Source organism: Psammomys obesus, unplaced genomic scaffold (assembly GCF_907164565.1).
Source record: "Psammomys obesus unplaced genomic scaffold, mPsaObe1.curated_primary_1811, whole genome shotgun sequence".
Lineage (NCBI taxonomy): Eukaryota > Metazoa > Chordata > Mammalia > Rodentia > Muridae > Psammomys > Psammomys obesus.
In genome coordinates this window covers 20,457,327-20,478,787 of record NW_026596095.1, presented here as the reverse complement: position 1 = coordinate 20,478,787, position 21,461 = coordinate 20,457,327, and the positions used below count along the sequence as shown (strand labels likewise).

The 21,461-nt window shown below is 40.7% G+C and overlaps 1 protein-coding gene across 1 annotated transcript in view; it reads left to right on the top strand.

Moving 5' to 3' along the window:
- The first annotated feature begins 328 nt into the window (after positions 1-328).
- Arhgef38 (Rho guanine nucleotide exchange factor 38) overlaps positions 329-21,461 on the top strand; it is a 127,440-nt gene continuing 106,307 nt past the window's right edge. The window contains exon 1 of the mRNA XM_055628332.1: positions 329-599. Within this exon, the coding sequence (XP_055484307.1) occupies positions 404-599 (196 nt within the window). The 5' untranslated portion in view covers positions 329-403. The remainder of the gene's footprint in view (positions 600-21,461) is intronic.

Below are 21,461 nucleotides of genomic sequence, written 5' to 3'. Positions count from 1 at the left end.
CCTGCGCGCGCCCGTAGGCACAGAGTCAACCCACAGGCTGTGGTTCTGCTAATGGGTCCTTCCCTTCCCTCAGCCCCAGCTCACCTTGCTCACTTTCCCTTTCCCCACCCCCAGCCCTTGGCCCACACAATAAGATTTTTGTTTGCTTCGGGAGCATGTGACAAGAGTAGTGGCTGCTTTGCCTAACCCAGTGCTGCAGGTCTCTCAGGTAACAGGTGGCAACTTCCCCTGTTGGATTGTAGGTATATAAAAAAAATATGACCTCATAGGGGTGGCGCTCGGGGACGCCAGGTAGCAGTCAGGTAACCCTGCAGTGGAGCTGTGTAGTTAGAAGGGGGCAGTTAGAAGCCAAGGGCCCCCGGAGGCGCTTAGGAAACCAGCCATTGCCTGCGAACTGCCTCAGATGGAGACCAGGGAAGCCATTGGGAAGGAAAACATGGGCAGCAAGAGAAAGAACCTGACCTTCTTGAGACCCAGGCTGTATATGCTGGAGAGGAGGAAGACAGATACTGTGGTGGACAGCTGTGTTTCTGGGGATCACTCTGGCACCTTGAGGAGGAGCCAGTCTGACAGGACGGAATACAACCAGAAACTACAAGGTAACCAAGAGAAAGTGGCTGCCCCAGGCAGCTTCCGTCTTAAAAAAAAAAAAAAAATCAAGGAAATGAAGTTGAAAGGGACTCAGGAGATACAGAGAAACTTATTGTATGATGTGAATCAATGGTTAAAGAGCTGCCTCTGAAATGTTCTTAAAACCATTCAATTTTCTCTGGTGACAGTAATCTTTTTTTTCCCTCTCTACCTTCCTTGTTCCTCCTCCTTCCCTCATCCAGCTTAAGAAATGGGGAAGGACTGGCGCACATGTGATTTAAAACCTCCCAAAGGCAGTTTATCCCGGTAGCTGGCTCTGAGATGTCTCACCACGAGATCCAGCCAGGAGGCTGTGCTAAACCATGGCTGAGGTTACTCAGGGCTGTGAAGCTCTAATCACGTCTGCAAAAAATAAGTAAGGTTACAGTCAGTGGGCTGCTCTGAAAGAATTCCTGGAAATCACTTAAACGATCATGCCCTTAAAGTGGACTGAATAGCGTCCCAACAGGCAGAGCTGTTCCACACACTTATGCCAAGTGACTGCAGAGCAAATCACCACTTTATTTTGTGATGGTGGTAAGATAATTTGGCGCACTTATTAGAAGCCATCTTCCATCTCTGGCCCTGGATTTCTCTCTCCTCCCAACTACTCTTTCCCCTTAGGGTCATTTGCTCCAGTAAGACTTCATTTTCGTGTGATAGCGGGCAGGGTTTTATCTCTGCAGCTGCACCTGTCATGAGAGCCTCCAGATCCTGTCTGTCCTGTTTTGTGCTCAGTGTGTGTGTGTGTGTGTGTGTGTGTGTGTGTGTGTGTGAACTCCCCTCATCTCACTGTGGCTTGTCATTTTAGACTTTAAAACTGCAATGGCATTAAAAGACCAATGGGACATATTTGCTCGCAGAACATTTTCCCCAGAAACAAGCTTAGACTTGGTATGCAAATTATTCAACTTAAATGCATTTACATTAAATGTTTTTGCAACTCTAACTGGGGCATAATACTTTTTAAAAATCCTTCATCATTTGGAACTAAACTGCAGTGTCAGTCTTTATCCTTAAAGAAGGTATTTTTAATGAGGGAGGAATGCTACTTGATCTTTGAATTTAACTTCCTTCCAGGCAATGTTGGAAAGAATGCAAATTTTAGTCACTCGAACTTGGTTTGCAATTCTGACTTTTCAATTTATTATGTATAAGACCTTGGAGAAAATGACTTAAAATTTCTGAGCCCCAATTTTTCTACTTTTGAATGTGAGACTAATGATATTTACCATATAGTAATTAATTGAATAAGATAAGTGGCAAAAGCTTCTAGTACCTTCGCTGGCAGATAGTATATGCTCAATAATTAATAGGACTTATTTTCAATTTCAAGAATAACAGGTACCATACTAACAGATAGCCTAAGCTGGTATTCAAACTTATATGCCTTATGTTTTTCAATTTTTTTTTTTTTGTTCCTTGATAAAGATACAACATACAGGAATTCAGGAGTCTATATTATTTCAAACATTGTTTCTTCCATCAGTGTCACTAATTCAGAATCTTTCTGCTTCAAATCTTCCATCAGCAAAATATTTTAGAAATATCTTCTGAAACAGTTACTAAGTTTTGCCACAAAACACAGTAGTCAGTTGTTAGTTACTTTGCAGACATTCTCGGGCTGTTTGCACGCTTCATTTGGTTTGTGAGTTTTCTTTGTTCTGGCGTACTTTGTCTTTGAAAATAGAAGGAAGACTCGGAGTTTAGACTGTGTAGACATTGGAGCTGTAACTTAGCTGGACTCCTGGGAAGAAACGTTTCGATGTAATCTAGAAGAACCTAACTCTCAGTTCTAATGGCCAGTGGAGCCTTTGGGATGAGCTTACAGCAGATGCTTTGGCAGCAATGGGAGGTGTTTCCTTCACATGTTCAAGGCAGGCAACTCGGTGGGCTTGCTGTATGGTTTGTCCAGGGCCCATAACGGACTATGGTCAGATGACTCAACATCTCTTTCTTATTGAAATGGCAAAGGTTTCATCTCTGTCTTTGTTGGAATTGGTAGCATCTAGGAGGAATTAAAAAAAAGATGACCCATACTGGTTAGCGCCCCAGAAAGATGGTCCAAAACCATTTTGAGGTCAGGATGCTTTCGAAGGCTGGAGTTTCCAGTATTCCTACAGTTCCCGGCTCATCCAGTCAGTTGTCTTGAGTGCCGTGGCGTTGTTATCTGAGTAATTGACTGTTCCATCTAGTTCTTTGTGGAAGCCAGCTCCTTGGCTCTGAAAAACAGATCTCTCTTCAGTGTCTGTGCACTTGTCTTTTAATTCACACTAGGCAGTCTACCTGGTGACACTTTTACTCTTTGCTCTTTTAAAAAACATTTCAGCAGAGTGAATTTTAAATTGCAATAACATTTTTAAAAAATGGTGCTTTGCATAAAAGCTACCAGGTCAGTGCAATAGAAAACATCTCTAAAGATGATATTCTATTGACCTTGTAGAAAACTGTCTTCCCATCAGCTGTTAACTCCTGATAAACTTTCCAGTTTGCAGTGATACTTGGATGCTAACCTAGCAAAGAGGTATCTTTCCTCCTGCAATGTATTGTTGAGTGAAATAGCATTGACTGTATATGTTTTCCAATCTTGTCTTAGGAGTTAGTCAGCTCATGTGACTTAAGTCACAAGTATAACGTTATTACAAAACACACACATTTCACTCCGCAAAGCCTTATGGTCTGCTTGGGAAAGATAAGATGCAGTAGAGCGGTTTGATGGAAGTAGGGGCTGGATCAAGGGTTCCAAACATTCACTATGTCGTTAAGACATGATAAACTGGAGATAGGAAGAAAACACAGATGGAAGGCAGATATTTTAACTTCTTCACTGTACTCCGTCTGAAATATTTTTCCTTCCTTATTGCTTATGATTGACTCTCATTCCCCCTCCAATCTCTCACCCCACCCATCCTTGGTGAAAAAGACTTCTTTGTTAATTGTTCCGTTTCTGCATATAGAGTCAGGGCCAGCACACTGTAAACAAGGGTTCAGTAACTATTCAATAGAACACATGACTTGAATGGTCTGGCCCATGTAGGGAAAGGATGTGAGCAGACACCAAAGCCTGAAATAAAACTTATGTATGGGTGTGCCTTCATATGGGAGGGATCTTAGGTCCAGCAGTAAATACGATTGTGTGTTAAAACAAAGCACATCAGTGATATGAATGCACAGAATTCCATACACAACGACTACACTTTAGTGGAGGCACATTTCGTCCTTCACTTCGCCTTCTAGAGGACAGTGAGCACCCTTCCGTTTACTCTTCTCCTACTCGTTACTATCACCACATCGCATCACCTTTCAAGTTAGCTCAGGGCTTTATTGCCATTCTACCAAAGGCCTCAGAAATAAAACAAACAGGGAAAACTAAAAGGCTGGGTTGTAAAAATTTCAGATCTCATATATGATTATGTGTGTGACCCTATTTCAATTAAGCATGACTTGGTTACATACATATACATGTATACATATATATGTCTGTATATGTAGCTATCCACCTATAGAATACACAGATGCGTGTGTATACAGGAGATATTTCTGTTGCTGCGTTTTTATGAAAATGTTAGTGACTGAGCTTCAGCAGTTCTGTCTGAAACCATAACGACCAATATTACTGAGGTAGTTTCCATCCCTCAGATAAATGTTTTTACACACATACACACATACACACACACACACACACACACACACACACACACACACACACTCTTCCACAGTAATGCCTAATCCCCAAAATGATGGTATTTGGAAATGAGGCCGATGTGAGGTAATTAGATCCCGGGTATGAACCCTTATTGATGAAATTTGTGGTTTTCAAAGACACTCGAGAGCTTGCTTTTCACTCTCCTTCCATTCGTAGAGGTGCCTGTAAGGCTTCATTAGAAACTAGGTTTACTAGGACCATGACCTTAGATTTTCAAGGGGGTGGAATGGTGAGGAACATTGCTTGTCATTTACACTTCACAGTCTTTTATACATTTTATAGAAGCTAGAAATGACCAACAGTGGGTCAGTTTGTTTTCACCCTCTGGTTATTTATTGGTTGGTAAATATTTTTGCTAATGAAATATTCACTAAGAATGGAAGTAAGTAGACAAAAATGCCGTTATCATTGATAACAGGAGTCAAAACTACTTTTAGCAAGTCTATGGCATCTTATTCCCCTTCCTTTATTACATTTTATTTCTTTTGCAGAAAAGATAAGGAACCACTGAGAAAGGTCTGGTAGGTTGTCTTATAAAATCTTAAGGTTTTGATACTCTGGTGTTAAAAACAAATTGCCCTAACGTACATACTTCAAGTAGAATAAAAGAATAAAATACAAGGACACATGACTCAACCAAAAAGTTAGGCTTGGAAAAGTTATGAGCCCATTTAGTGTATCGTGTTTCTAAGAATATAGATTATATATAAGTGAGTGGGAGTTGTGCACACCGGAAGACTGAGTGATTGTTTTGCTCCAGGACTAATGAGGGATGTGATAAGGGCAGAGGCTCAACTTTCTTTGCCTTTCTAAGCTGGAGCCTTTCCTAGTCCTGTCTGATCCTTTTTCCTGTCTCCTAACACCTTTTGCTGAAGAGAAAACTACGGAACCAGTAACCCGACACCTTCAAAAAAATAGGTGTGTAATTGTTTGAAGGGCAAACCTTAAAAAAAAAATCTAACTGCTTCAGTAGTTCCTGTTCTCAGTCAAGCATAACAGCCGAATCGAAGCACAGTACAGTCACCCCCCCTTTTTTTTAAAGACTAAAGATGTCTTTCTAAAAAGGTGTTTTAGAAAAAATGTATTTGTTTCAAATTGAGAGCCATGGAAATTAGTAACTCCTTAACTCCTACACACCCACATTGAGGTGGGCAAAGCCACTCCTCTGTGTTGACCAAGAGGAATTTTTTGGATAACTTTTCTAAAGATAGAAGGTATTATTTCTAATTCTGTGGTTTTTCTTATCTATAAAAGGTAAAATTTGGAAAACTACTTGGTTAAGTTAACAAAATGTAACTAAAAAGAAAAATAAAATAAAAAAAATAAAATTAAATTAAAAAAAGGTAAAATTTTATCAGTGCATAAAATGTGTAGTTAAACAAAGAGGTTGAATGAAAGAAAGAAGAGAAAAAGAGAGAGAGAGCATTTATAGTCATATTTCCTAGCTGGCACCATCATATCAACTTTAGCAGGCGTCAGTTTCCTGGGGAGTGTGGGGTTATCATAATTAGACTGAACTTGTATGGACACTCGGCTAACACCAGGAAAGACTTGGCCTCCTGGGAAGCTCTGGCTGCTCTCTCCTGATCTGTAGGTGGAGGGAACTTGGAAACAGGATAACTTACTACTTCTTGGGTGGCCTTATCGTCCCATGTAGATTGTATTTGGAACTTTGGAATTTTCTGTTACACAAAATATTGGCTGTAGGTTTGCTTTAGACTGCTTCCATCCCGTTCTCCTAAGGGTGGACTTTGGTTGAGTGTACTTTTAGGCCTGAGGGGTAAGTGGTTATGAAAATTTTTCTTAAATTTATCAAACTGGGATATTTATACCATGTATCGGATGCCCTTTGTAAATGGGAGACAGATTAAGTTTGCAAGCCTTAAGGTTTAGCCTCCTATATAAGCAGAAACAAAGATGAGCATCAATTGAGTTCATCTCTTAAGGGTCATTCCTAGCTCCTCACTGAGCCAAACTTTGGCAGAACACTCTTAGGGATCTGACAAATCCAACTTGGACTTGGCTTTCAGATTGTTATGAAGGGAGCTTTGTCAAAAAGGGATACATCAGTTTTCATTTAACAGTTGGCCAGCTCTATTTATATTTTTTTAGATATATAAACATGGCATGCCATGTACCCTTGGACCAGGTAGCTAGAGAAAGGCAGGCATGAATTTGTCACTGTGATCTCCCTTCTGAATGTGATTCTCCTTCTGTCCTGGGTCCTGCAAAGTAAGAAGGAAGCGAAATGGAGGAGAAACAATGAAACAATGAGAACCATTACCTGACAGGGTTCATGCCAGCAAGGGACTTCCACACAGCACTACATAAATCCCAAATCTTTGTGGTTCTGGCTTTGTAGTAAAAAACTGTAGATGGTAAAGTTTAGGTTGAACATAGGTACTTTCAATATTGCAAAGCAGAATATTGTAAAACAGAATGTATCCAGTAAGTATTTTATTGATAATGAGCTAAAGCAATTTGGTGTTTGATGCGTGCCTTTCATAATGTGGTAACATCCTCTGCTATTGTGACAAAGCTTGGCTGGGCTAGTTTTTTGCTTTGGGACACACATTCTTTCATGTTATGTCCTTGTCTGTGTTGTTGTCTTAAAAATAATTTTTGTTGTTGCTGTTTTTCAGGGACTAAAATTGCAAAGTTAGGCCAGGCAAATCTTCCCTATGATAACAGCAGCTTAGTGGTCTCTATCTTCTGCTTAATTGAGCACCTTAAGACTCCTCTTTACGTTTTATGTCTGTTCTTCCTTATTTTCATCTTGATAAAATGCAACACACATCTGAGAAGCATAAAGCCCTACTCTATGGCAGAGGTGGGGTATATAACAGAAATACAATTGTAAAGTAGGCAGTTAGCTGGGCCTGGTGGCACACCTTCAACCCCAGCACCGAGGAGACGGAGGCAGGCAAATCTCTGAGTTCATGCCCAGCCTGGTCTATATAGCTTTACTAGGACAGTCAGGTCTACATAGAGAGACCCTGTTTCAAAAAAATAAAGCAAGCGAACAACCAAAAATGTGGAGCCGGAGCTCAGAAATTAGCAGTTCTGCTTATGGATGGGTAATGCGGCAGCCGAGTTCTACAAGCTCAGTCTGAATCATGAGTTGTGAACTTTAATGCAGCAGGAAAGTAGAATGTTGCGGTGAAAGGCTTTTGTCTAACGGTGTCTAGAGCAATTTCTCTCTTGATTAGTGAATCAGAGCAGAGCAATTCTGGGATACCTGTACTGAGGCCATGGCAGAGAATTCCTTGGACTGTCTGACATCCCCTGTGACTTGAGGAAGCCTAAAGGCACTCATCAAGCTGCTGGTCTAAGTGGCTGACTGTGAAATTGTTTTCCCTGAATGTGTCTTGATGTTAGGTCTCTCATGTCAGTACTAAAAAAATATAAAAAATAAAAAGCTGTCACAGATTTCTGCTTCTGTGTTGGTTTTGAAATGGTTGATTGAAGACATTGTTTACCTCTCAGTGCCGGCCTGATTTTACTCAGGGAAAAACAGTTCCTTGAAGAATTAGAACGTGTCTCCTCCCACACAAATGCAAGCAATTTACTATGCTCAGCAATCAGAAATTTAGAGTTCAATATACACCTGCTTCCTGGCTGAAAATTAGTCCTTTGTTCAAGCTCAGAGTTCCTTCCCTCAAGTCCCTGGAGGTCTGGATCCTCCTTACTGAGGTCTCAGTCCACCCTTCACTTCCCTGGAGGACCATGCCTAAAGTGCCCCCGCCAAATACTTTTCTTCTATCTTCTTGGAGTCTGTACATGGAGAAGATGAAATAAATTGACAAAATACAGATTAACTGGGTGGGGAGCTACAAATATTATTTGAAATCTATTTGTTTTATGTAACACAAAGTACTTTATAGAAAAAAAGAACCAAAGAAACAGACCCAGAGTTCTGTACTGCCGCAGAGCGGGATTTGGGGCTGGGCCTGCAGCAAAAAATAGGGGAAGCAAGTGAGAAGTAGTATACAGGGGAAACAAAGGGAAGTTACAGGCTATTTCAAGAGAGCTTGTCTGCAGATTCATCTGAACGTCACCCATCCATCTCCAGTGAGAAGGAGCTCTTCTTTTTCCTGATGCAGCTGGACCCTCTCCTCATGGGAAGTTATGCTTTACTTTTAGAGTGAAAGAAGGAAGAGGGAGCCTTCCTGCATCACCCTTTCCAGGCACCTTCAGCTCAGAATAATCAATACAGTAAATCGTGTGTATGTGTGCGTGTGTGTGTGAGTGTGTGTGTGTGTGTGTGTGTGTGTGTATGTGTGTGTGTTCTGTTCCTCTGGTGGTTTTTACCTCCAAATGTTCTGAAATTACATTCTTATACTCCCCCAAGCTTTTTCCCATTTAGGTATAATTCTTCCTAACAGTAGAGACTTAGACCTATTTCAGCATCTGGCACTTGGTACACGCTCAGATCCATTGTTGCCCATTTAATTATTAAAAACTCCAGTGATTAACTGCAACTGTATTGATCCTTATGTTTGGTGTATTTCCGTAATTCCAGTTATTCTAGTATTTAATAGTAGTCAACTTTTGACAACCACATTTTTGGTCTTCCTGTAGCAAAGAAAAGATAATAGAAATCAACAAATTGAAGAAGAAAATAAAATTTGTTGGCATCATAATCTCTACCTCATACTAAGTCACTGAGACATCAGAGGTACACATACGGCAATACTGAGGCTGTGATGAGAAAAAGTGCGATCACTCCTCTAAAGTGTAGGTGGCAGTGGTTCCAGAGCAGAACAGTGAAATATAAAGCCATTCAGAAAAGTTAGGGGTAGGGCATTCCAGCGCGACTGAACATATTCCATGATTTGAAACAACACAATAATAAATACTAACTTTCTTGTTTGAGATGTGACAAAGGAAAGGTACCCAAACCCCCGCTGAATACTTGTGTTTGTCATTTAAGTTCATCATGTCACTTAAAAAGTCTTTACGACTTTGCAAAGAAGTTAATATCATGTGTTCACAGATGATGAAACTAAGTTACATGGAGGTGGAAGTGCCTTCCCAGCGGTCACATAGCTAGTAAGGGGTGAAATAGGCTCTTCCAAGAGTCCTTTGTTCCAAGGCCAGTGTGTGTGTGTGTGTGTGTGTGTGTGTGTGTGTGTGTGTGTTTAAACAGACAAACTGTATTCTTCATTATTCTTACCTTAGTCCTTAGTAGTCATACCTATTTTCTGTTATTTTTTTAAGGGACTGACCAATCTTGACAATGTTTTAAAAACATCAAAAGCCCTAAGATCCTCCATTTTACAGGAACATTTACTTCCATCTTTACATAAACCATAAGCAAGTATTTTCAAGGATGTTATCACTTTATGCTTTCCAAAATGTTTTATGTACACGTAAATTAGAAAGATCTTTGCACACAGTGAATGAAGTCAGCACTTCCCAGAATAACTAGAATACCCTACTCTAAAAATATAGTATGAATTACCCGAGCTGGTCCTAGCTGCTGATCAGCACTAACCCAGCCCTATAGCTGGAAAGGACTCTGGGTCGAAAACTGGGCCAGAACATCAACCCACATTGCACCTTTCCAAAGACTCCTTATTGTTCTCCTATTCTCATAGCAGTTGTCATTAGTTCCAAAGAGGGGCAAAAATACTTCTGGGGTTTTTCAAGATCATCCATCGTGAGAAAGAAAAACAAAGTAAACTTTTTTCACTGTTATACTTTGAAAACTGTTTTATAACCACACGGCATATTGATAGTATGCATACCCTGAAGACACATGCTTAGAACAGATTTGGATGAAATTATTATACAGATTGCAGTATAGATACATATTGAAGCCTTGATGTTAAGTAAAAAGAGGCGCACATTGAGTGATCTGTCCTGTCTAAAGTACCCAAAGCCGGGAAATTTACAGAGACAGAAAGGAAAAGGACAGTTTTGAGGAGCTCAGGACAGCTGTTGATTAATAGAAAATTTTAGTTTGGGCAGGAGAGAAAGTTCTGAAAAGCGATTTTGTGTGGATGATTGTGAGGCCACATGAATACACTCACCAGCACCATGCTGCACATTAACACCAATCCATATGGTAAGTTTCACATTATACCTACTTTGCTGTGATGAAAGAAAAAAAGTGTTTGGAGACCTGTGGGTTGCAACATTAAAATGTTTAAGACCTCCCTGGACCTGACTCTATCTACCCCTTCCTGTCTCTGACCTTCAGGACGTTTTGCCTTGACTGGCAAGCCTCACCATGCTCCCTACCCTGGTTGTGTTACACGTCTCTACTAGAATCTTCACACTCAGATCCTATCCATGTGTCACAGGTTAGCATGTTTCTTACATCTCCTCTTGGCCTGCCTCTTTGATTTGGCCAAACAAAGAGAGGAACATTTTGATCTTCGGAGCCTGGCATGGGTTGGCATACCCTCAGTGACTGAGGAGAGTTTTGAGTTAATGAGTAAGTGAATGGTGAATCAGCAGTGGTGTGGCAGCTGTGGAAATGCTGCTGCAGGCAGGAGACCTCCCCCGGCTGGTCCAGGTCAGCCACCTCATGATTATCTGCTCAGTAGCTTCAGAGTCACAGCTCCTGGTATGGGCTATAACGCAGGTGAAGGAATTGCTTTCCAGTTCTCCTTACGTTCCAGATTTGTCTTCTTTTTGTGTTGGATCACCCTTAAAACTCTGCCATTATTAACAAGGGAAAAATTGCATCCATCATATACTGAAGGACAGCAATAAGGTGGCACTCGGCAGAAAAATCGCATTTATAACTAGATATGGATAAAAGAATTGCTAATATTTTGTGAACTGATCAAAGATTCTAAGTAGAATAAATATCTCCTTTTCTTTTCTTCTTGTATTAAACAAATATATCCATCCCAAATTAAGAATGATATATTTGAAAACACCCTCCGAGATTCTGAATTATTTGTTAATGCCACACATTTAGGGCTGTCGTTATTTTACAATGGTGCACTCTTTTTAAAACATTAAAACCTCAGGTTGGGGATTTAGCTTGCCTAGCAAATTCAAGGCCCTGGGTTCAGTCCTCAGCTCAGAAAAGAAAAAAAACATGAAATAATAAAAAAAAAACATTCAAAACTTAATATTTCTAAAATTTTAAGTTTACATTATGCTTTAACCTTTTTATTTTTAATATTTCTTTATATGCACGTTAAGTAAGTATGCCGATTTAGATTTCTTTTGATGAAGGAATATTTGAAGACAAAAATCAGTATTCTCTGAGAAAAGTCATGTTTTCCCACAGTGCAGTTTTAAGAAATACTTTTTATGCATTTTGTATTTTATGGTCTGGGGATTGAACCTAAGGCCTATATATGCTGGGCATATCTGAGCTGTATCCACAGACCAGATTTACTTTTTCATATGTAAAATATAACCTACACATTACATAAACTCTCATCAAAATTTATTAGTAAAAGTTTTTTTTTTAATAAGGAAAGACCAATCATAAAAGTTTAAGTCCTATACAGCTTTTGCTGTGTGTTCTAATATGTTTAAATTAAACACAATAAACATTTATTTTAATATATGCAAACTGTAGTTTGACTTTTCTGTCTATTTATATTGTACTCAAACTTTCATGACAGCTTGAGACCACATATAAGATCATGTTAGAGAGCATGGATGTGCACAGTTATGTACATGTATGCTGTATACTTACCGACTGATGCTTGGATCACTGTTTGTGACTTGTGCTTGGAACCCACAGCCTACAATAAACGATTAAAAGGAGCTAAAATAACGTCCATTTCAGTTGGTTGAGAGGAAAACAGATTCCATTTTTATTCGTCTAAAATCTATTAAAATGATAACTAAGTGAATAATGAAAGACTTGGGGTCTAGCTCAGTGACAAAATGTTTGTCTCACATATGTGTAGCCCTGAGTTCAATCCCCAGTACAACACAAAGAAAGAAAGTGAGAGAATGAAAAGGAAAAATGATATACCTTTATTTCCAAGACTTTGACAATGAAAAAAGAGAGCGAAGGGCTGTGATGTGTTGTCTCCTTGCAGTCATAAAAACACAGCAGTTGTGGTTGCCTACACTGGCTCTGTACAGGAAAGAGCTTGCCATCAGTTAGCATGGACCGGGAAGGGACACATGGAACCCTGCCTCTCCATCCTCAACCTTACCTACCAACGGAACACTGGGGAGGCAGTCATTGTCTTCAGTTGGGTGCCACAGGTGAGCCCCCCCGCCCCCCCGGCCTCAGGAAGCAGTTCCAAACCCATTGGAAGGCAGATGGCCCTGGCTTAACTCAGCGGTTCAAAAACCAAAAGGACATGAATGCAAAAATGGGACTTGTGTGGAAGTGAGAGTACACAGAGGTGGAAGGAGACAGGAGAGGAAGGGAGCGAGAACAACCAGAGCGCAATGCGCAAACTGAACAAATTTAACAGAAAGTATAACTCAGAAAAGAGGGCATAAGCAATGGTCCTCGGCTGATTTTCTCACAATGTATGCAAAAAATTTTTACAGTGAATTATAGGCAACATGCATTATAGGCAACAAAGGAGGAAGGAGGAAAGGGAGGGAGGGAAGAAAAAAAGAAAGAAGAGAGAGTGAGAAAGAAAAGAAAAAAAGAAAAGAAAAGATGGTATTAGCTCCTATGACCTTTACTGAAACCTTGATTTGCTTCTCTGGAAGTTTCTACCCAAAACTTAGGCTCGAAGTGGCCCTTCCATGACCTCTCTGCAGTGGCAGCTGTGAGCAACATCTGTTTACTTCCCTTCAGAGAGCCCCACGGCTCACTAGCTGGCGTGTCATACTTCTCTCAGTAATTGTCTTACTGTCTCTCTCTCATACCTAGAGATGTTTCAGAAGGCCAAGGTTTGCCCTTCGAGTTTCACTTCTGCGCTGCTACGAGGTGAACAAATTTCCCGGTAGCGCCCTGCTAACGTTTTGGGCTAGATCATTCTCAGTTTCAGGGTGAGGTCCGGTGCACTGTGGGACGTCAGCAGCATCCTCTCCCTCCGTGCATTGGCTGCTAGAAGCTCTTCTCCACACCTCCCACTTATGACAACCAAAACGGACACTAAATGTTCCCAAATATTTCCTGAGAGGATGTGTAAAATTGTCAGGTTAAGAGCCACCCACTGGCACAATGGGTGCTCAATAAATATATGTTGAATAAATGAATGTGTGGATAAATATCAGTGTCTCATCCAGCCAAAACTATGCACTCTCAACAATAAGATATTTATAATGGAAAAACTAAATATGGGTAACATTTATCAACCTGTGCTCTCAAGACTTAGAGCTTCCTTTTCCATTTATCCTTTCCCCAGGAAAGATATTTCCAGCAAGTGCCCACCCATTCAGCTCCTAGTTGTCCTGGCTGTGCTGTGCTGATCACTGTTAGAGCCTCTAAATTCAAACCAATGCTACGTCAGTATTTTTCAGGTTTGGCAAATGTTGCTGATTCCCTTTAGAAACCCACATTGCTACCATCTGCAGCAATTAGCAGTCGGAGGAAATAAATCGGAAGCCTGTGGGTGAAGATAAAGTAGTTCCCTGCCCCAATACTTGAGCTTTCAAATTTGGAGCCATTGGAGGTTCAGCCCTTCCATATTTTCCCTGAATACTTCACTGGCTTCTCTCCAAAACCTGCCTGACACCTAATTATTTTCAACCTATTTCACAGAAGGCTCACTCCATTCATCTTTCTGTGGGTCAGATTTCCATTAGCTGATAAAAGATTTTACCTTGTGAAACGTATGTCCAGAGAGTTCAGTGCAATCTTCCTGAGCTAAGGGGGTTTTGTTGTATTTTTTTTGTAGGGGGTGTGGCCAGCATGGGGAAAGATATAAAATAAGGCCTGTGTTAAAGAACATTAATAATCATACTTGGGAGGTGGCGGGGATGTAATGGGAATAAAACTCCAGATTCAATCACGAGTGGGTGTTTGCTTTATATGGAAAAAGAATTGGCCTGATGCTGGTGGGGATGAGAAGATAATGGTCTGACCTTAGCTTCTGCCTCTGTAATTTATATGAGTTGCTTTTTTTCTTCTTTCTTTCTTTTTTTTTTTCGAGGTAGGGTTTCTCTGTGTAGCCTTGGCTGTCCTGGATCTGCCTCCCACTACCCAGCTGTTCTCTTTCTCTCTCTAAAAAAATGTGTTTTTATTTTATGTGTATATGTGAGTCTCTGCATATATGTACACCACATGTGTGACTGGTGTCTACGGTGGCCAGAGAGAACATTGCAGTCACTGGAATGGGAGTTTCAGGTGGTTTTCATCCACCTGATGTGAATGCTGGACGCCAAACCCTGGTCCTGTGTTGGAGCAGCAACTGCTCTTAACCACTGAGCCATTTCTCCAGCCTGCGTTTACATTTTCTGGAAATCAGCTTTCTCTAAATAAAGCACAGAACATCTTCTCTCATTATTTTTCTATTTTTCTTTATTTGGGCTTATGGTAATGCTACCTAGTCAACCAACTCAGAAATCTAAGCTTTGGCTTCACCTTTTCTTTACCCTGCATTGTCTGACAGTCCATGCTAATTTCTTTCTAAGTTCCTCCTGATTTATCCAGTTCTTGCCATTGTCTCAATAAATAGATAAGCAGACTGTCTTCTCTCCTTTGGCAGCTGTGCAGCTAAATTATCACCTCTGCTTCCTTGCCTTAATACTTGATGGTCACCTCCCCTCTCAAATGTGGTCCTACACAGACCAACGTGGCCTTGCTAAAAGAACCTAACCACACCCCTGCTTTCTCCAATGGTCTCCCATTTTTATGGTTTGGATATGAAGTGTCTATCAAAAGGGTACAGTGTTAAAGACCTGGTCTGCAGCTGGTAGAACCAGTCACTAGGAGGCAGCTGGATACTGCAGGCTCTGACTTCACTGAGGAATTAATCCATTGATTGATTCACAATCTGATGCCACGATTTACAAGAGGGGAGTTGTACCTAATTGTTGCTATGTGGGTCATGGAGTGTGTGTCTTTGAAGAATATCTTGTCCTTGGCTCTTTCTAGTCCTTTTTTCTGCTTCCTGGCTGCCCGGAGATGAGCATCCCTGTCCTTCTGTGCATTCAGCCTCCCTACAACCCAGAAACAATGGAGCCAGCTAAGTATGAATGGAGATAGAACCACAGCCATAAGTCTTTCTTCTTTAAGTTGTGTTACTTGGATATTTGGTCAGAGAAACCAAATACTAGCTAGTACTCACTGTCCTTAGAAGCTCAAGATTCCTCAAGGATGCCTCTAGGACCTGTCCCATGACAGTCCCTGTAAACTTAGTGCTTTCTCATGCTCCTAACATTTCTACTTTCCTCACATGAAAGCTGTTTTCCCATCCAGATCTGCAGTCAAGCTCTCTATAGGATACTGCTTTAGCTAATGGCATTACCTCTCCCTGCTACCTCTAAAGAGCCTGGCCTCTGGGCTGCACTAGGCTTTTTTTGTCCTGGTCATTATATGGTAATTATAATCTGTATGCTGTTTCCTCCCCTCCCCAATATTGGCTGCTGTTTTTAAATTTCAAAGAGGTTGGTTTGCAGGATCATTCTAGAATCATTTTCTTCTTAATCCTTTTTATTTGTGTCATCCAAATTCTAATATGAGCAGTAACAGCTTGGCAAATTCATGGAGTTGTTTCAAAGCATTAAATCAGTTTTTGTAGAAACACACATGTTCTATCACTTTCGTATTTTGCCAATTTATGTGTGTTTAGTTAAGTTAATGTAATTACAATAAAAGTACAGCCAATACAGTCAGGTTTGCTGCTCTACACAACCGATTTGTGGAAAATGTACAAACTGATTATTATTATTATTATTATTATTATTATTATTATTATTTGCTATCTTATGTCTTTTTTTAAATTTTTTATTTAACTTTTATTAATTACACTTTATTCATTTTGTATCCCCCCCCCATAAGGCCCTCCCTCCTCCCGTCCCGGTCCCACCCTCCCCCTCCCCTTTCTGCATGCATGCCCCTCCCCAAGTCCCCTGATAGGGGAGGTCCTCCTCTCCTTCTTTCTGATCTTAGGCTATCAGTTCTCATCAGAAGTGGCTGCATTGTCAGCATTCTCGGTTATCTCCATGGATAGTCCTTGGTTGGAGTATGAGTCTCTGGGAAGTTCCCTGTGTTCAAATAACCTTGTTCTGTTGCTCTCCTTGTGGAGTTCCTGTCCTCTCCAGCTCTTACTATTTCCCACTTCTTACATAAAATTCCATTCATTCTGCCCATCAGTTGGCCATCAGGCTCAGCATTTGCTTTGACAGTCTATACTGCAGAGGCTTTCAGAGGCCCTCTGTGGCAGGTTCCAAGGTTGTTTTCTGTTTTCTTCTGGCTTTCAGAGGCCCTCTGTAGCAGGTTCCGAGGTTGTTTCCAATTTTCTTTTTTTCTGATGTCCATCCTCTTTGCCTTTCAGGATGGGGATTGAACATTTTAGTTAGGGTCCTCTCTTTTGCTTAGTTTGTTTAGATGTACAGATTTTAGTGGGATTATTCTATGTTGTATGTTTATATGAGTGAGTATATACCGTGTGTGTCTTTTTACTTCTGGGACAACTCACTCAGGATGATCCTTTCCAGGTCCCACCATTTACCTGCAAATTTCATGATTTCCTCATTTTTCATTGCTGAGTAATACTGCATTGTATAGATGTACCAGAGTTTCTGCATCCATTCTTCAGTTGAGGGGCATCTGGGCTGTTTCCAGCTTCTGGCTATTACAAATAAAGCTGCTGCAAACATGGTTGAGCAAATGTCCTTTTTGTGTACTTGAGCCTCTTTTGGGTATATGCCTAGGAGTGGTATGGCTGGATCTTGAGGAAGCGCTATTCCTAGTTGTCTGAGAAAGGCCAGATTGATTTCCAGAGTGGTTGTACAAGTTTACATTCCCACCAGCAGTGGAGAAGGGTTCCCCTTTCTCCACAACCTCTCCAGCATGTGTTGTCCCTTGAGTTTTTCATCTTGGCCATTCTGATGGGGGTAAGGTGAAATCTCAGGGTTGTTTTGATTTGCATTTCCCTAATGGCTAATGAGGTTGAGCATTTCTTTAAGTGCTTCTCTGCCATTCGATATTCCTCTATTAAGGATTCTCTCTTTAGCTCTGTTCCCCATTTTTTTAAGTGGATTACTTGGTTTGCTGCTTTTCAGCTTCTTTAGTTCTTTATATATACTGGATATGAATCCTCTGTCGGATAAAGGGTTGGTGATGACTCTTTCCCAATCTGTAGGCAGTCGCTTTGTTTTGATGACGGTGTCCTTTGCCTTACAGAAGCTTTTCAATTTCATGAGGTCCCATTTATTGATTGTTGCTCTTAGAGCCTGTGCTGTTGGTGTTCTGTTCAGGAAGTTTTCTCCTGTAACAATGAGTTCTAGGGTATTCCCTACTTTTTTTTCTAGCCGATTTAATGTGTCTGGTTTTATGTTGAGGTCTTTGATCCACTTGGACTTCAGTTTTGTGCAGGGTGATAAGTATGGATCTATTTTCATTTTTCTACATGTACACATCCAGTTGGACCAGCACCATTTGTTGAAGATGCTATCTTTTTTCCATTATATGGATTTGGCATCTTTGTCAAAAATCAGGTGTCCATAAGTGTGTGGGTTTATTTCTGGGTCTTCTGTTCGATTCCATTGATCCACCATTCTGTTTCTATGCCAGTACCATGCAGTTTTTATAACTGTTGCTCTATAGTACAGATTGAGATCAGGGATGGAGATACCTCCAGAAGATCTTTTATTGTAGAGGATTGTTTTAGCAATTCTCGGTTTCTTGTTATTCCGTACTAAGTTGAGAATTTTTCTTTCCAGGTCTGTAAAGAATTGTGTTGGCAATTTGATGGGAATTGCATTAAATCTGTAGATTGCTTTTGGTAAGATAGCCATGAGCATGGGAGATCTTTCCATCTTCTCATATCTTCCTCTAATTCTTTCTTCAGAGACTTGAAATTTTTTTCATACAAGTCTTTGACTTGCTTGGTTAGGGTTACACCAAGGTACTTTATGTCATTTGTGGCTATTGTGGATAGTGTTGTTCCTCTAATTTCTTTCTCAGCCCTTTTGTCTTTTGTATACAGGTGTGCTACTGATTTTTTTGAGTTAATTTTGTATCTGGCCACTTTGTTGAAGGTGTTTATCAGCTGTAGGAGTTTCCTGGTAGAGTTTTTGGGGGTCACTCATGTATACTATCATATCATCTGCAAATAGTGATAATTTGACTTCTTCCTTTCCCATCTGTATTCCCTTGATCTCCTTCAACTGTACAAACTGATTATTAAGGGAAGTGCCTAGACATCCCTGTATGTTTTAGAGAGCAAAGGGAAAATGCTGACTTATCTGGTGACTTTAATAACCCATCATTATCTCTAGATTACCCATTTCCTGACAGTAAGGGCTGCTGCATTATTTATTACTACGTATGTAACAGAACCTACTCAAGTCCAAGAGATAATTTTAAGTTGATATTGAGTGAGATACAAAATTTCCTTAACTCCTCAAGCTAGGAAACTTATAAATTATTCACTTCAAATTCTGATATTTACTGATTTTATTTAACTTTGAATGTATTTGTGGTCATGATAAAATTATACATTAGTTCAGGGCTAGATCCTTTTGCTATATTAACCTTCTGTTCTGCAATCAAGTGACCTTATAAGTTGCCTGATAAATAACTGTTGAGCGGTATATATGTACCTGCTGTCTCCAGTACCAAGGGACTAGAGATGACATTAAGAGCAGGTGTTGTCACATATGGAGTTGAGCAAAACCTTAAGGTCAGAATATAGTTACAAGGGAGACTGGGAGGAAAGGAGAGAAGACCATCCTTGGGATATAAAGAAAATAAACTGAAATAATAATGATAAAAAAGAATAGAGTTACTAGATACAACTCTTCGTTGCTAAAGAACAAGTAATATGATTATGAAAATAAAAGCCCATGATTATTTATTGGTGATCATTAATAAATAATACCATCAGGAGACCTTAATCTAAATGAATAACCACACCTAGAAGTTTAGGAAAAATAATAAAGGATACTCCAGTAGGGGCATCTGTGTTCCTCATCTTGCTTGTTAACTTTCTTGAGAAGCAGGACGTTCTCGTGACTTCTCAGAAATTTCTTAGCACCACAGTGGGCCTTGAGACAAATGGGAGATAATTGGGGTTTTAGAAGTCAATCATTATTACACTACAGCAAATGACAAGTCAGGGCAAATTCCCACCTCATTTGGAATCAGTCTGAATGATAATGTGCACCTTAGGCCTGCTGCTGGGCTGGCTTGGTAGTAGCCCTTGCTAGTTCTGCCTTTTCAGCTGACAGCCCCATGTCCTGCTGGATGTATAATCAGCGCCTCCTGCTCCTGCGACATCTCTCAGGTGGAGGTGTTGGGGAGGACCATCTAGGCCGTCAGAACCAGTGGCAAGTAATTCTCCATAATACAGAGAACAAGTGGACCCCTATGAAGGGGAACCTATGTGTCAGAGATGGACAACGTGATTTCCATGCTTTATCCCACCTCCCGCAAGTCCCAGGCAGTGAGTAATGGCTGAAATGAAGGGTTTGAATCCTGGCTGCACTACCTAAAGCAGTGAGATCGTGGACCAATTACTGAACCTCTGTGTGTTGCCACTCCTTCCTGTTAAAAGGGAAGGAGTACAGCAAGTCCACCCTGTGAAGGCAGAGCTAGTACTTAACTGTGACACCTCATTACTATTGCTGCTGCCAGCTTTTCTTAATCTTCTGGAGATGAAACAACTTAGTGACACCGCCTGGCTTGCTCAGTGTCATATACCACTGAGTGGCCCTGTCAACACTGACCTGTGCATAGCTCTGTCCAACAAAATCCTATGCATATGCACAATGTACCACGGCAGCAGCATTGCCAGCCAGGGGTTGGGGTGACACAGCTCCAGCTGCACAGCCCAGCACATCTGGTTAGAACCCCAGTTCTACTGCGTAATCTGTGAATCATCGGAGAAATTCTTCTTACATTTATATGCTGTTTCTTCATCACTAAAATTAGCATAATATTTCATTTGTAGGTTGTAAGAAAGATGAGAGATGATGAATATTTACAAAGTTGGTCCTTAACAAATACTTGAAAATGGTCGTGTGCATTCCATGCTTGCACATTATGTTATAATGGGAATAACAATGTGTAATGATTTAATAAAATAAAAGTAATTTCAGCTTGTTTTCACCAGTAAAATATGGTGTGCGCATACTATGAAATATTACTAAACCTTAAAAAGTAAGGCTTTTGGTACACACTATGGCATAGGCAAGCCTTCAGGACATTATCCGCAGTGAAATAATCTGGGCACCAAAGAACAGCATTTGTATAATTCCAGTAAAATGAAGTTCCCAGAGCAGTCAAATTCATGTAGACAAAAAGCAGCATGGCAGAGGGGAGGGAGAATGGGGGATTGTGAGTTTCACTTCGGGAAGATGGACGTGTTCTGAAAAAAATTCAGCGGTAATGATTGCACAATAATGGAATACGTTTAATGCCGCCAAACTGCACATTTCAAAACAGTCAGCAGAGGGACTTTAATGTTATTTGTATTTTGCTGCAATGAAAGTTATGGGGATAAGAAATGCAGCCTATTTGGGGTGGGCTGCAACTGTTGAAAGTGTTAAATCACCATCACTCTGGGGTCTAACTTATCCTCCTTGAGCAATTTGTTGATATTGTGTGTTGAGTTTCACCCAGAAATCACACTCATCTTTACATTTTGCAAGAATAAGACAGTGTGCATGGCTCCTGTTCCCCAGGACGCATGTCTCTGAGTTGGCAGCTGAGTATTAATCACTGTGACCATCATTCAGACAGCACCATCGCAAGTAAGGCTGCTGGGACAGCAAGAGAACGTTTTTATTACACACATTACCTTGAAATAACATTTTTTGCCAGGAAATTTGACGCAGCGCACACGGCGTGTGATAGAGGCAAGCCAAGCTCAAGGCTGTCAGTCAAGTGCGCCGCACGCGAGGTGCATCCGAACGGCTGAGCTGCAAGAATGCAATTAACTATGAAGGTCGTTCTTCACCAGGGTGATTTCTGGAACAAAGCTGCCTTTGGTTGCATGGCTTACTCCACTTATACCTCACATCTCCACTTTTATAAGCCTTCCTCTCTCTGCGGTGTTTAGAAATC